Source organism: Neolamprologus brichardi, chromosome 1 (genome assembly GCF_056152115.1).
Source record: "Neolamprologus brichardi isolate AB-2024 chromosome 1, ASM5615211v1, whole genome shotgun sequence".
Classification (NCBI taxonomy): Eukaryota; Metazoa; Chordata; class Actinopteri; order Cichliformes; family Cichlidae; genus Neolamprologus; species Neolamprologus brichardi.
The window spans coordinates 37825800-37842348 of NC_142104.1; the positions used below are offsets into that span (position 1 = coordinate 37825800).

The following is a 16549-nucleotide window of genomic DNA, read 5'->3' on the forward strand; positions in this document are numbered from 1 at the left end:
GGACTGCTCTTCACGAGGCCTGACCAAGTTACCGCCTGGTCTGCAGCATAACATTCGCTTTCTCAACCTTTCTTTTAACAGGTAAGCTCCTGCACCTCTCAAATGCTCCACTTTTAGACATTATATTACATGACTCACTTTTAGATACATGTGCATGTAACAGGTAACAGAATAAGTAGCATATGGTTAAGCAGAAATTTACTTAACTAGAGGATCTGACTGTTAAAATATATAGCTGTCCCAGATAAGCGTCCTGAACTTGTAAATTAATAATAATAGATTTTTACATACACACTCACAAGTAAAAGCCTTTAAGGGACTTCTAAAAATGAACTTGGAACTAATAGCAACTGTTCATAACAGAATAAGAATAACTTGATTGTTGATTGAGCTCATATCTGACATCACTCATCTGCTACTTATATGAGATGAAAAAAACTGATATCCGTTTTTTGTTTCATACAGATTTTGTAAAGTGGGTGATCAAAATTATTCAGAATGGCTTCTAATGGATTTAGTATGCATCTTTCCACCATCTTCCCCAGTATGGCTCAAATTACAGCAATTACAGGTTACACTAGTAGGTCCAGGCTTCTTGCATCCTTGTTTCTGACACTGCCTTCCCAGTAGAAGTGTGCAGCATAGAACAGTTAGTGCCACAGACTGAAAGAACATCTGCAGCAATTTACTGCAGATTTCAAGAGATATTAGTTTCCTTAAGAAAAAAGAGAGGGAGATGGCTCCTGTATTCAGGACCAGTTTAGTTTGTTGTATAGGTGTAAACCTAGATATTTATAATTTGTTACTATCTCTATGTCCATGCCACAAACTTTTACAGGCTGGAAAGGAGGCCTGTATCTTAGGCAATCTACTATCATTTCCTTTGTCTTAAAGGTGTTCAATATGAACACAATATGAGTAGTTTTTTTTAACTCCAGATACTCAAGGCTTTTACAAGATCCCTATATTCAGACTCCTGTTATACTTCTGTGCTTATAATCATGCTATATGGTATCAACTGATATTTATTAAGCGCTTCTCTAATCCTTCTAAGCACTCAGAGTGTTTTTACACTAGCAAACATTCATGCTTTAGCTTTTTTAGCCATTTGATTATTCATCAATCCAATTAGCAATATTACCATTCCATTACAATTATGATGGTGATAAATATGACGATTAAATATGACATTCTTTTGGCAGCTTGCACGGTCTGGACAACCAGCTCAGCCACTATGTCCATCTGCGCACCCTGGATCTGTCCTACAACCGCCTGGAGAGTCTCCCCCCTGCCCTGCCACGGTCTCTGTGGGACATTCGAGCAGCAGGGAACCATCTACGCTCTCTAGACAAAAATGACACAGCCTACCACTGGAACCTGAAAGTACTGGATCTATCAGATAATGAGCTAGAGAGAGTGGTCTTTATCAATAACACACTGTTGAGCCTACAGTCTCTTAACCTCAGTCATAACAGGTTTTGGACAGTGCCCACAAACATGCCACACAATCTGGAGATCATTGACTTGTCACATAACTATCTGTTGCAGATCCTGCCCGGATCGTTGGATCGACTGCCCCGACTGGCCCAGTTTTATTTGCATGCTAACCGCTTCACCTGGCTGTCTGAGGGAATCTTTGATGACCTAATAGGACTGGAGATTATTACTCTTGGGGATAACCCCTGGGCTTGTGAAGAAGAAGAACACATAACAAAGCTCCTTAGATGGTCAGAGAAAACCCGTGCAACCGTTTTGGGGTGCCCCTGTTATACAAGACCCATCTGTGGGCAATCCCATTTACCAGTAACAGGAAGGGAAAGGCACTCAGCTCGGTTTACGGAGCCACCACTCTGGGTTAACAACAGAAGTGAAGGGCAGGATGTTCAATTGCCCCCAAGGACTGTAGAGAACACACCTAACTATCAGGCGAAGTCTCCACTTGTTGACAGTGGAATGTATCAGGGCAAAGCAGGTATGAATGAATCTGGGGATCACATCTGGACATCTTCAACAAGTATGGATAGTTTTTCTTCACACACAAGCACAACAGAACATCCAAGGTCTTTAACCAATAAGCCTAAACTAACTCGTTTATATAATGAAGGCTGCAAACTGGACATCAAACCTCAACAAACAGTCATTCTGTCTGTTGTAGTCATGACAACTGCACTCACCACCATCGAAACTACAATACACATAGTGTAACAGTTATTAGAATCTTGTGGACACTAAATCTATAAGTCATTTCCTGTATGTAGCAGTTCCATTTTCATTTGCCGTATAAAAACTGTTGCAACTGTTGTTATCGTCATGACAATATCTCTTAAAATCCTGTACACAAAGAAAAATGTCAGAGGTAAACATTTAGATTACTGCTTGAACACATGCTGCTGGGTTCATTTATTAGCTGATTCCTAATCAATGCTATTGTGCTGTTTTGGTCGTACCAAGGCATTTAGAACAGTGCTGTTCACAATAAGAAGCCCAAAATGTTTGTAATACAAAATACTTTCCAATTTACCAGTTAAAGACTAACAATAGGACAGTGTGTAATACACACACGTGAGCATGTTCTCCTCCCGTTCCACTATGGGGACTGCCCAACTGCCTGCAGAGAGTCTGTTGTCAGACGGAAGCAGTGTTTAAAGCATGTGAGCCAATCTGTGAGACAGTTTTGCTCATGTTGTTGCTGTTGGTGAGTCAGCCAGCCGCAAAGGAGAGTGAAGCTATAACATATAAAGAGCTTAAGTGAGATAGAGTGTTAAACATAGTGAAAAGTGTGCACTACGGCAACTGTGTGTTTCATGCTGTATTTTTTAATTTCTGAAGTTTTTTCCCCCCCAGTTCTTCTGTTCCGAGTGAACTCGACTATCGCTATTGCTTCCTTCTCTATTCCAGGCCACTGGTCAACCAATCAACTTTCAGCAGTCGCATCTGCATGGGAGGACTGCATGGGAGTGTGTCTTGGGTGGGTGAAAACCCCTCTTCACCCCTGTGCCAGACTGAAAAATGTATGCGAATGAAGACATTTGCAGACTGCAAATTCCACTTGTGAAACTGAAAGAGGAACGCAAACAGGAATTTGAGTCTCAAACAACACTTTACCAAGAGAAACCTACAAGTTGTATCGCAAACAATATTTAATTGTGAGCAGCAACAACTTCTCAAGTACAAAATAACTAACTTTCATGTTTGTACTGTGTGTAAAATGTGATGGACAACCTTGTGACCTGTATAAAGTTTGGATGATGTGTCTGCGATAAAGTATGGCTGAGCAGGAGGGCTCCAAAGTGGCCTGGTTCGGTGCTCTTTGTCAGATGCTCTTCCATTCAAATGAATGGGAAAAATTTGTTGAGAATGTTGCAAAAACTATGTGGCGAATAGCTACCAAAAACGGTCTACATTGGCATCCTCAAAAGAGTGACCTTTATCCTTTAGATGCAGATGTACATTTGAGTCTTGTCCGGTCGAGGTGGCTCTTCTATGTTGTGCCATACGTTTATGAAGTGGCTGTTGGGTTTGTCGAATGTAGAGGTCCGTTGTTTAGTTTGTCTTTGGGACGAACCAGTTTTTGTCAGAGTGTGCGCCAGTTTATTTGATAAACTGGCTACATAAGGGATGACATCTTTGTTCTGTTTGTCATTCTGTTTCTCCCTAGTTGGTGTCTGACCTTGTTTACTGTGCATTTTTGCTGATTTGATTAAAGCCCATGTTGGGATAAAAACATGTTTTAAGAGCTTTCTTTACATGTGTGTTCCTTTAGAACATAGGTGTCAAACTCTGGCCCGCGGGCCAAATTTGGCCCACAGCCTAATTACATTTGGCCCGCGAAGCCATACCAAATTACTATTAGAGCTGGCCTACTGGTATTATACAGCTAATATATATATATTGTTTAGTATTAAGCTTTGCTTGTTCCATATTCAGTTTTTCAGTAAAACGTGTCCATAAGAAAAGATTCATTCTTATATCTAGAGCAGTGGTTCTTAACCTTGTTGGAGATACCGAACCCCACCAGTTTCATATGCACATTCACTGAACCCCTCTTTAGTGAAAAATAAAATATGATTTTTTTCAAATTCAAGACATAGATATGTTTTTTATTGGTGCACAAAATGAGCCGTGCATGTCACGGTGGAGGCTCTGCCGAACCCCTGAGACCGACTCACCGAACCCCTAGGGTTCGATCGAACCCAGGTTAAGAACCACTGATCTAGAGGAATAAATATATTTCAATAAATATTAACGTTAGCCCACGACTTTGTTCAGTTTTGAATTTTGGCCCACTGTGTATTTGAGTTTGACACCCCTGCTTTAGAAGAACTGCAGCCACTTCCCACTCTCTCTGAATGGTACTCATAACCATTGATCAATGGTCATTCGTCAGTGATCAATAGCAGTTGACCAATGGCCTTTGATAGGTGGTTGTTGATCAATGGTCATGACAATTTGGATATTAATGATCAAGAAACTGACCTGTCAGCCCATTGTTCGCCAGTGGTGATAGTTTCATTCATCATGCAAATGTACTGTTCATAAGGGTGGGGAAACCTGCAGTCAGCTGAGACTGAAGAAGTCACTTGGATGAATGACGAAACATTTCTCCCACTGAAAGTGCTACGTCCAGATGAACTGAATCAACTTTCGGAAATGCCTCAATACTGGGACTCTCCAACAATTGCGCTTAGAACTGAATAAGCTTCTAGGATGAGATCACCTCTCAACGTCTTCAAGAAAACTTAAAGAAGTCCAGAACCTTTTTTCCCAAGCTCCTTAGACAATGCCTCAGTACTATTGTACTGGCACACTCAATAATAATAAAGATTTGGATGTCAATACTGTGAATGCTTTGGGACACTCAAATAAGCAGATACAAAATGGTTTTTACATTGCGTGCTCAGGCACCAATCGTAGACAGAACTGATACAACAGGGTCCTATTTTTAAAAACCAAAAACCAATCTGTTTGAAGCAGATACTGTCTCAACTACTGTTGATAGGTGCATACTGGTATCCAGGAAACATCACACACTAACACCATACACAGGATATGTGGTTAGTGGCTAATCTAGAAATAATTCATCCAACTTGCCAGCACACATTCTGACAGATACAATATATCTTTACAGAATAGCTCTGTCCTGACTAATTTGAAACCCCCACATCATTTCATTTTCGGCAAAGGAAATTTTAAATGCAAGGTTTGCTTGGCAGCAATTTAAAATGAACCAAAGTCTCTAACAACAAATGCACTCTTATCTATTATTTTGTCAGTTTACTAAATTGAGAAATAAGTAAAGCCAAGTCCTACCTGCGGGCGACATAGTAGAACACTGGATTTCCAATCTTTGAGGTTCCTGCCTGGTAGAAAATGTTGAGGGTCTTTAAGGCTTTGAATTCCTCCTTCTCGTGTACTTGATGCCTGTAGAACAAATAGAAGCGCTGAAGATAGTAAATTAAGCAAATAAAGTTATGACCCAACTGGTAAAATAACAAACCAGTTTTATCTGTTGTTTCTCTATTGTCCCCTTGGTCCTTACTCAGAGGTTTATCAGACTTGTTATCTGACTTAGTGCTCAGTTCAAATAAAATAATTGTTGTGGATGATTTTGACAGCCTCAACACAGCATTTAATCTATTATTAGACTCAATTAGCTTCTATCAAAATGCAAAAGAACCCACAACAACGTTAACCACACTCTCCATCTAGTTCTGAGATATGGCATGGAAACCGAACATTTAAAAGTATTCATTGAAAACCCTTTGATCATTTCCTAACAACAATAAAATTTACAATAATGGATCACACAGCAGTTGGGAACACTTTTAAATACAGCCGATAGCTCTGTAACTAAACTTAAGGGTATAATTCCTCCACTGTTATCTTCTTTAATGCCATTTGCTAACAGTACAGAGCAGCTACCTTAACTCGGGTTTTATCCTGGATTCCGGCATGCTGTCTGCCTTAGTTTATGAACGCCTTTATCCATGCTATCTGATGGGTCAAGATACCTCATCCTCCTGTTTTGATATTTTGTGCCTGAATCCTTATTTGGCATCCTCAGCAGTGCCCTCCTTGGTGCATGCAGGAGTCGGGAATAAGAATCTGTTTTATTGTGCAGGTGGATCGTCAACCTAACCCAAATGGCTTGTTTTTAAAGAAGTTTAGTGATTTATTATTCTCCACTATTAAGACGTTTAGGATTGCTTACAGATGGAAATATTAACATTCACATAGATGATTAGCTCCTGTTTCCAAGTTGTCACCTTGGATAAATCAGATAAACACCATACGCCTTAAAGTGTTCTTGTGGAAAAGGTGAGCACTAGTGAAGGAAAATTCGGTTTGTATTCATCCCCTTCAGCAAAAGGATCTTTTCATCTTTTCTTTCAACAGTTCAGTTAGAAATGTACGGGCTGACTATTTCTCACACTTGGTTGCAAATAGAACAGGTAATCCTATGGCGTTATTTGACACCATTAATAATATTGTTACTTCTGCTCCACCTGCTGTCTCAATCTCCTCAGTATATACAGTCCTGATTAAAAGTTTAAGACCACTTGAAAAAAAAATCATATTTTGCATGGTTGGATCTTAACAAGGTTCCAAGTAGAGCTTCAATATGCAACAAGAAGAAATGGGAGTGAGACAAAACATTTTTGGAGCATGCAATTTATCAAAAACAATGCTTAAATTGAAACAGGCTGTTTTATAACTGATCAGAATGGCCACTGGCTATGTCCAGATGTTGCAGAGAGCATCCCTCATGACTGAGGGCCCTCGTCTGTGTGGTAACAACTGGGATTTTCAACATGACAACGCTACAGTACACAATGCCCACAGGACAAGGGACTTCTTGCAGGAGAATACCATCACTCTTTTGGACCATCCTGCGTGTTCCCCTGATCTAAATCCAATTGAGAACCTTTGGGGATGGATGGCAAGGGAAGTTTACAAAAATGAACAACAGTTCCAGACAGTAGATGCCCTTCGTGCGGCTGTGTTCGCCACTTGGAGAAATGTTCCTTTTTGATCGGCTGTAAAAAAGCCCATTTCAGTTTAAGCATTGTTTTCAATAACAAAAAAAAAAAAAAAAATGTTTTCTCACTCTCATTTCTTCTTGTTGATGTTGGAGCTCTTGGTTCCAACCATGCAAAATATGACTTTCTGGCATTTTTCCAGTGGTTTGAAACATTTGATTGGGACTGTGTATGTTCTGCTCGGCCTTAGTGGATCATTGCACTGTTGACTGTAGTATTTAATTACAGTGATTAGAGCATGCTATAGGAATGAAAGATACCGTGTTGCAGTGATTTGAATCATAACTATTTAATAGACGTCACCTTGTTCATTTAAATAGGGACCCCTCTTTAGGGCTGTTTGATATAACGATATATATCGGATGACGATATAAAAACGTCTATCGTTTCATTTTACGCTATCGTTTGTTTTGTGGTGTCGCAAAATAAACTGTTTACGGCAATATTTTTTCATCGTTTTGATGGTCACTGTAGTGGCTATATTAATTTCTTAAAGTTCTCTCTTTCTCTTATATTTAATATAACCACACTACGGACGGACAAGCGCCTGTTTTTATGCGTTGTCGTTAGCAACAACGACGGTAAAATCATCACGTTTGTTTATTTTCCACATAAACCTTTCACAATAAAGCTCAAGATCCTGTTGAGACTTTTCAAAATAAACTGAATCACGCGAAAGAGCATGCAGAGTATTTACGGATGAGAAGCAAAAAAGAGCCGTCAGGTGCTAAAAAATGAACCTTAGACTCAAACGTTAGAAAAGGCTTTTCCCCGCAGCACGCCGTGTAATAAATATTCACAACGAAAACGGCGGCTGTTACAACATATGTCTAAAAATGCATAATTTCATGCATCGGTTAAAATACTTGACTCCAGGTACACGACACCCAGCTGGAAACACTTCACACAAGTCGAGCTGCCTGAGATTCACAGAATTTACAGAAAATGTTACATTTTTGTGATTTATATCGTTATCGGGACGATAGAGGTCTTATATCGGGATATGAGATTTTGGTCATATCGCACAGCCCTACCCCTCTTCACACACTAAGGTTAATTATTAAGGTCCACAGGGTTCAGTGCTAGGACCAATTCTGTTTAAATTATACATGCTTCCCTTAGGCAACATCAATAGAAAGCATAGCATACCTTCTACCTACCTGCCCATGAACCCAGACAGCACAGACTGATTGTCTTAAAGGCCTGGATAACCTCTAATTAATATTTTTTGTCTCTTTTTATATTTATGAAGAATATCCAAAATGAGAAACACCCTGTCTCAGAGTGATGCTGAAAAAAAAAACATGGCTCATACATTTAGTACTGGTGGGTAAGGCTGGACTACTGTAATATATTATTATCAGGACGTCCTAAAAGGTAAAGTAACAAACCAGTCAAAAGTCTTCAGTTGATCTAGAAAGAGTATTGACAGGGACCCGAGAGAAAGAGCATATTTTGACCATACTGGTTTTTTTAATTGGCTAACTGTTTAAACCAGAATCTAATTTAAAATCCTTTTCTTGAATGATCAGGGCCCATCTCATCTTAAAGACCTCACAGTAACATATCCTAATGGAGCACTTTGCTCTTAGACTGCCAGCTTACTTGAAGTTCTAAGGGTTTTAAAAGCAGAAAGGGGGGAAGAGCCTTCACCTTTCAGGACCCTCTTCTGTGGATCTAGCTCTCAGTTTGGATTTGGGAGACAGACACCCTCTCTACGTTTTAGATTTGGTTCAAAACTTTCTTTTTTGACAGCAAATAGACAGGGCTTAATCAGGTGACCCTGAATCCTCCTTTACTTGCGTTGCAAAAGGCCTAGGCTGCTAGGGCTTCCCATGATGCACTGAGATAAATGTTGAAATTGAATACAATGAAAGCTTCCTATAAAGTGTTAATGCATCTAAAACTAAAGATGGACAGACTTACAACCAGAGATGGGCAGTGACGCGTTACTTGTAACGCGTTACTGTAATCTGATTACTTTTTTCAAGTAACGAGTAAAGTAAGGGATTACTATTGCAAAAACGGTAATTAGATTACCGTTACTTTCCCGTAGGAACGCTGCGTTACTGCGTTACTAAAACCGTGATGTTTTTTGCGAAAATGTCTCATGACAGTGACGTAAGCGAGTGTGACGTTCGTGACAACAGCTGTTTGCAGATCAACAATGGATCATATATCGAGTGCGGGAGAGAGTATGAGCGTGCAGCGTTTAAAGCGTGGAAGTACTGACCTTATTTTGAGTTTGATTCCATAAAAAGTGACAAAAACATTAGTGTCCGTTGTGCGTGGGAAGAAAACTTCTTTTTACAGCGAAGAAAAACCCCTAAACTTCCGAACAAGCACCGAGTAGCTACGACGTAATGGGAAACTCACAGAGAAACTCGCGGATTCTTCCACTGACCGCTGCGGCACACCTGCACCAGGGTAAACCTCCGCCTACCCCACTCCTGCTTTACAGGTGAAAATAGAGCAACAGGACCGCTAGTCTTTGACTTTATTTATTTTCTGCTGTGTTTTACTTGCATCTGTTTGAAAGAGTGAGTGTAAACACACAAAAAAAATATTTTATTTTATGTGCTGGAATGTGCAGAAAATAGGTTTAAATGTTAAACTAATTTCTTCCAGTCAGAGAATGTTGCAGATAATTAAATTTTTGCTTGATGCATAAAGTTAAAAGATTAAAACTAATAAAACAAGTTTTAAAAAGAGACTTTTCCATTTGATTACATTTTGTATGATGGATTATGTAGAAAAAGTAGAATTGGGCTGGAAGATCTATCGCTTTATCACCTATTCAGGTTGTAAATCGTGTTGTTAAAAGTAACTAAGTAATTAATTACTTTTGAAAATAAGTAATCAGTAAAGTAACGGGATTACTTTTTGGGGGAAGTAATCAGTAATTAGTTACTGATTACTTTTTTCAAGTAACTTGACCAACACTGCTTACAACCCATAAATGGGAAAAATGATGCTCAAAGTCACAAGTGCTTGTTGAGTCAGAACATTTATGTTGACAAGCTGTTATCAATCTTACCTGGTCATAAACTCCTCAAACTTGGAGCTGGTCAGATTGAGACTAGACCAGTGAGTGTCAGCCACAGGTTTGTGTTCCGGCGGTCCGAGGTAAGCCAGCAAGGTGGCCATCTTGTCAAAAGGTCGCCTACCTACAGCCTTGTGGTCCCTAAAATAAAAATGTGACTCATGATTTAATGATCAAAAATAAAAATGTAATGATTAAAAATAAAAAATCTAATTTAATGAAATACAAAATTCTGACCTGTTACTGGATAAGTACTGGCCAATTCTTTCCTGATTATTCCACAGCAGCCGGTGGAGAGCCAGCACATTACCGTCACTGATAAATGACAGACTGTGGTTGACAGAATCACTGGGTGGAGAGTCAGACGCTATGTCCAAGAAAAACCTGGGGCAGAGAGAGAAGATTGCCAGCTCAACTTAAGGTCAGAAGAAACACGACAGCAAGCACTTAACTGATTTAGTCTGAACTGTCACATGACCACATAGCTCAGTTTTCCCTTACTACACAAACTCTGTTGATATAAAATGTTTGATTCGTTGGTTATTTTTTTGTTAGTGACTGGTCAAACAATTAATGAACAGTCAGCATGAACAGTCAGCATGGTGGTACTAGTGAGAAAAGAGGGGATCATTAACTTCCACGATGAGTCTGTGATTTATGTCAGGCAGCAGGTGTCAAAAAATTATGACAAGGAAAAGAAAAAAATCTAAAGACTGAAAAAGTTGCTAATTGCCAAAAAGAAATAACATCTGGTGTATCTTTATAAAAAAAAAGCATACCAGAGGTTCTGGGTCTAACAAAAGTATTATATGAGGAGGGTTTCAGCATGTGAGTTCACATACACTGGAGTAAATAATTATTTGATCCCCTGCTGAATTTGTAAGCTTGCTCACTTACAAAGAAATCAACCATCTGAAAATTTTATGGCAGTTTCACTTATTGGAGGGAGAGAGACTATAAGCCAAAAATCCAGAAAAAAAACGCATTACATAAAAGTAAATGATGCATGTCTATAACCCAGCCAGAAATCTGTCTCTCACCGATTGGCTGCATGTTCATGTGTCACACAGATTACCATCTCATCAAATCAGTTACAGATACTGTATGCCAACTTGTGTAAATAAAACATGCCTGTCCACAGAAGGATTTTTCTCCATTCCTACTAGGGCTGCCACGATTAGTCGACTATTAAAATCGTCGACGACTGATTTAATAGTCGACGCGTCGTTTGAAGCTTTGTAAGATCCCAAATGACGCAGGAATAAGTAGTAGGATTTAAGAGTGTAATAACGGACTGAAACAGAAGATGGCAGCACTGCATGTACAAGGATGTCAGCTGCCGCTAAACCCCGAAGAAGAAGAAGCTGTGTCCCAGAATTCATAGCGCAGCCCAGCTCAGTTTCCAACAATGGCGGCAGCTAGTTAGTTTTAATATTACTCTTATTATTCTTTCTGGGTCACAAAATAAACGTTTAACATATTTTCAGGCGAGAATGTAGCTGTGTAAACCTCAAATATCTGCTCAGTTTATCAAGACACCACATATTTTCAAAAGCGCTCCGACGTTTTCGGAGATGTCTGTTACCCACTAGCTCGATAGCTAGCTGGGGACAAGGCTCACTCGAGCCCGTGAGAACACCGGACTCCCATCAAATCGTTTTCAAACCCACCGCCGTCTTTCGCTACTCAGGTTAAACATGATATATAAGTCACTTAGATAACTAGTTTTTACACAGCTGAATAAACGTCAAGCAGATTAAACTCCATCGAAACAATCTGCAAATGTCATTAAAATTTAATAAACTCTCATCTTGTCTTTAATTTTAGTTAGCACATACCTTAAACACTTAAAGCTGTAAGCTAATGATAGTTATATAAGAGCAGATGCTGCTGGTGCAATAAGCTGTATGTTTTACGTCCAATGGATGATGATCTGATTAGTCGACTAATAGCAAAAATAATCAGTGACTAGTCGACTATCAAAATAATCGTTTGTGGCAGCCCTAATTCCTACCTATTCACTACCGTGGGCAAGACCCCACCACTGCCCGCCTATTTTCAGGTCTCAGAGCCCTCTCGCACTATGAAAACTAACCAGAAGGTATTTGGGACAGATTATATATTATATTGGCTAATTAAAATATATTTAAGAAACAAAACAAAACAAGCAGTCCTATAACATCCAATATTTGAGCACACACTAACACAAAAAATACAAACAAAAATATCAGTTCCCAAATGTATTGAACTTTTTAACTGGATATAGTTAAGTTAAAATTTCACAGCAATCCATTATATAGGGGGCAGGGATAGCTCTAGGGATAAGGATACAAACAGTATTTACAGTAACAGAAGTTCCCTGATTTTACCTTCGGGCTGAATCAAAGTTGCTCTTCACAAAGTCATTAAAAGGCCTCATGTGTTCTTCTTTTGTAAATAAGACGTGGTTTGCAATACTCTGCAAAATCTGAAATAAAAAATACAAGAGATTCACAATAAGCTCATGTTATGTGAGTTGTGTGATCTTGCTCGAGTTCAAAGAGAATGGTTACCCTCAGGTTTAATCCTGATATCAAATACAGGTTACTGGGATTTGAACAGACACTTATATCAGGTACACTATGTCAAAAGATTTCTCTTTAATGCAGTACAGTGTTTCACTATCTTTGTGCTCAGTCTCACAATAAAAACTTACCTCCTGCTAAAATTATTACTGTCACTCTATACCCAGACTGTAGGAGCTTCTTTTTAAACCAGACGTGATCAAAAGGTTTAAGATAGTCAGTGACATTTTAAACTTTATTAGACTCATGTGTCTATGATGCCTACTCATTGATGGCATTTTTGCCAAAAAAAATTAGGTTAAGGACACTTTATTTGTACCTGTGGATACAAATAAAGGGGGTAAAAATACTTTTCTTTTGATCTCTTCTTGTAGTGAGTACGTCACTTATCCTCGTGTGGATTTTCAAAAAACAAACAAAAAAATAAAACCCAGAAAAAAAATAAATCACAGAATAAGTAAAAAGTTTGGCTATTGGAGCCAAACTGTTTTAAAGGTTTGTTTTTCTGCTCCATTGGACTAGAAGCCTTCATTCAGAAGGAAGAAACTGAAAGTTGTTAAGCACAGGATGCAAAGTGTCAAACAAAATTGAACCAGCCAATGGGTATAATTCTCTGGCATACAGAGATGCTGGGTTCAGCTGTCGCTAGGGATGGGAATTGTGAACCGGTTCTTGTAGAATCTAATATCTTTAATATGCTGCTTAGGGATGGTGTTGACTCTCAAACAACCCAGTGGGAAAATAATGAGGATTACAATTGAAAGGAATCGAATTAATTAAGTATTGATAATGGAATCTGAATCGCTAAATTCTTATTAATTCCCATCCCTAGACTTAGGGATGCAACCATTTTTTTCTGGTTGCTTTCATGGCAGCCCTCATATCCAATAAGCTTACCTTGGACATGAGTTTGAGCCCCCGTTCTATCCTGGGCAGAGGCTTCTTGTCTAAAATACCAGTCTCATAGGGGGACACAATAGCAGGGTTGATGAAGCGCAGAAACATAGCACTGCCCACCGCACCAATGCTGTTCTGTGGAAACCGCTGACTCACAACCTGTGTGAGGGAGTATGGAGAGAGTGGAGGGAAAAAAAATGTTGGCGAACACAAACGGAAAATACAGAACAGAAGGGAAAAGTATAAGAAGAGGGACCAGTTTGAAAAAAAGGGAAGGAGAAAATATTAAAAGTTGATTTTGGTACATTCAAGAGCAAATGAGGGAATGATAATAATAACAAAATATACATGTATCAATATGTGTAACAGAGATATTTGAGCTGAGTCATGATCAGGTCAAAAAAATGCTGCGCTCAGGAGGAGAGCGAAGCTAGGAAGAAATATGACGAAAGACTTGGACATGATTCCAGTTTATTCTGGTTGTACCAGGAGTGAAAAAGGTTTTTACTCCAGTTACAGCAGAAGAAACATGCAAGAGAGGAAAAACATGACAATCAACCCAGCTGTCTCCTCTCTGTTGGTGAAAGATGAAAATAGGAAGTGATTACACAAACTGACAGATGACAGATGTTAAGCCATGAATTGTAATTAAAGTATAAGATGGTGGTGCCTCTTTTAATTCAATTACTAGAAGAAGAAATGAAAAAATACAAACTTCCTACAAATATATATACAAAGCTACAACATCAGGCTATAACCCCATATCATCAACACAAACGTCAAAATCATCAGTAAGGCTTTACAATTATGAATAGAGACAAACTAAGTTACTAAAAGAATGACGGTAACCTATAACTTTATTATGTTATTTATTTTACATCTCATTCCAACCACCCATCAGCAGTTGTTTTATTACATGCAGAAACGCATATGATAAAGTTAACTGGCATTTTTGAAATTCTCACTATTAAAGAAAACAGTCTTTGGTGAATAATTTATTCACTGGGTGAAAGTTTTATACACATCACAATGGCCACAATCATGGCGGGCATCGTTGCACAAGACAAGGATACCCACTCTCCCTGTCACCATTTGTCATATTTATTGAACATCATTAGAATCCAATCCCAAAATCCAAAAATAAGCCAATATGCATATAATTTATTACTTTGGGAAGAGATAGATGACACTGATGACAACACATGAAAACTCGCTAACCTGCTATGAGCAACAGAGGGCAAGGATTAGTGAGTGTCAGAGCCACAATCCGGGAGGAAACACAGACCACACATTAACACATTTCACACTTAGATGCACTGGTCCAGGAATGCCTCAGGTAGATTAAGACAGGTGGTGAAGAGGAACAGCACAGGAGCTATTATTAAAGACCAAGCCGCTGCACAAGATGTACCATCGAGAGATAGCGAAGCTGTTGACATTAAGAAATCCTACCACTGACTACAAGAGTCCAGCCTAAAGGATACCAGAAGCTCTTATCCCACCAGCACAAGAACAAAACCTAAGCACTAGACCTCTAAAGGCAACAGTCTACCACAGCTGAAAGTACCCTGGAGATGGAATACAAGTTGGAACAGCATCTACTTAGAGGCACAACCAGGTAGCTGGAACAGTTTCCAATAACATCTATGTATATCAGGAGTTGGGAATCGATGGGAAAGATATCGTCAATTTTTTATGTTCTTGGACCTAAATGGTGACCAGTTGGTCAGACGTGTATGACATGTATGTTGCGTGTTTAATGCATGTGCAACACATTCACACTGGCACAGACAAATAGTCAGATGCACACTCACAGCCACACACTAACATGACAATAGCATGTAAGCTCTTCACTATGAGTTAAGGTATAGTTAACCAAAGTAAACATTGAAGGAACCACCAAAAAAAGTTTGTAACAACAAAGGTACACAGACAAAACTAAAGCTGTCCAGAGCTTAGAGCTAGCCACTAGCCAGCTGCCTCAGTAAGAGTAGTCACCAGATTCAGTTCCTGGGTAAGGTGTTCTGACTGGGCATGTCCTAATGGTGTGAGGCCCGGGCAGAGACCAAGGACATGCTGGAGATCTCTCTATGTCCCTTATATCTACTTACCTACCTACCTACCTACCTACCTGGTAGAGGACCTGAGCTTGAAGGAACACTTCCCGCGGACAATACATTCTGCAACCATTACCGAGAGCAACCAGCTGATCTACACTACAGCAGCAGTGATCAGTGAGATGAACAGCCACAAGAAGCAGTACCCTCCACTGAGAGAAGGAGACTAGAGGCCAAGATCAAGGTAGTAGGGAGGAAGGTTAGCCAACTATTGGAGCTGCAGAAAGGTGCAATGAAGAAGATGGCTAAGAAGTACACCTACGTGTTGAAATACAGCAGGCTGAGCTGATACCAAAGAGTTTAATTTTGGCTTCATCTCCTCTTTCTCCCTAGCCTTCTATCAATCATTTCACAAAGCAAGATTTCAGTCCATTACGTAGTGTGTTTATAGTAGACCTGGACATACTTCATCATAAACCAATGTTTCTAGGATGTTTGTGAACTACTTTTGTGTCTATGTTCTTAACATGATGGTGTTATCAGTGATGTTCTTGGTGATAATGTTTTTTTTTAATATTTTTTCATTTTCTAAATAATCACAACAACCAACTACACTGAACTGACTGTGGTATCAGATCAAAACTTTGAGGATCAAAAGTCAATGGACATTTCAGAACATTTTCAGTTTAAACAACCCTTAAAGAAAGTCTTTGTGTGTACCGCAAGTACTAGAATTGACCAAAAACTCTACAAATGGTCAAACTTGTGACTACAAATTACAATCAGTGTTTATAATTTGTGGACAGTGTTAAATGAAATATAGAGCAGGAAATACGCACTGCTATTATTGGCAAGTTAGGTTTCTTGGTAGTTCATAATAAAGTAACAATCACAATACAAAGATGACAGTTGATAAAAAGCATTTTTTATAGCAACTCAAGGGGCTTC

General features: G+C 39.1%; 2 protein-coding genes across 5 annotated transcripts in view; one reads left to right on the top strand and one right to left on the bottom strand.

The window, feature by feature from the left end:
* The window catches only part of omgb (oligodendrocyte myelin glycoprotein b), a 5400-nt gene extending 1599 nt beyond the window's left edge, over nucleotides 1–3801 (top strand). Inside the window, exons 2-4 of one of the 2 annotated variants that reach the window (XM_035911352.2) lie at nucleotides 1–81; nucleotides 1203–1972; nucleotides 2899–3801. The exon at nucleotides 1–81 is cut by the window's left edge and continues 132 nt beyond it. In XM_035911352.2, the coding sequence (XP_035767245.1) occupies nucleotides 1–81; nucleotides 1203–1972; nucleotides 2899–3023 (976 nt within the window). In that variant the 3' untranslated portion in view covers nucleotides 3024–3801. Of the gene's footprint in view, nucleotides 82–1202 lie in introns of both variants that reach the window. The other variant, XM_035911351.2, reaches the window with a different exon arrangement.
* nf1a (neurofibromin 1a) overlaps nucleotides 1–16549 on the bottom strand; it is a 117216-nt gene that overhangs the window by 38328 nt on the left and 62339 nt on the right. For all 3 annotated transcript variants that reach the window (XM_087841715.1, XM_087841709.1, XM_087841706.1), the window contains exons 31-35: nucleotides 13545–13703; nucleotides 12453–12550; nucleotides 10321–10467; nucleotides 10078–10224; nucleotides 5311–5421 (exon numbers count right to left, since the gene is read on the bottom strand). In XM_087841715.1, coding sequence (XP_087697841.1) covers nucleotides 5311–5421; nucleotides 10078–10224; nucleotides 10321–10467; nucleotides 12453–12550; nucleotides 13545–13703 — 662 coding nt within the window. The remainder of the gene's footprint in view (nucleotides 1–5310; nucleotides 5422–10077; nucleotides 10225–10320; nucleotides 10468–12452; nucleotides 12551–13544; nucleotides 13704–16549) is intronic.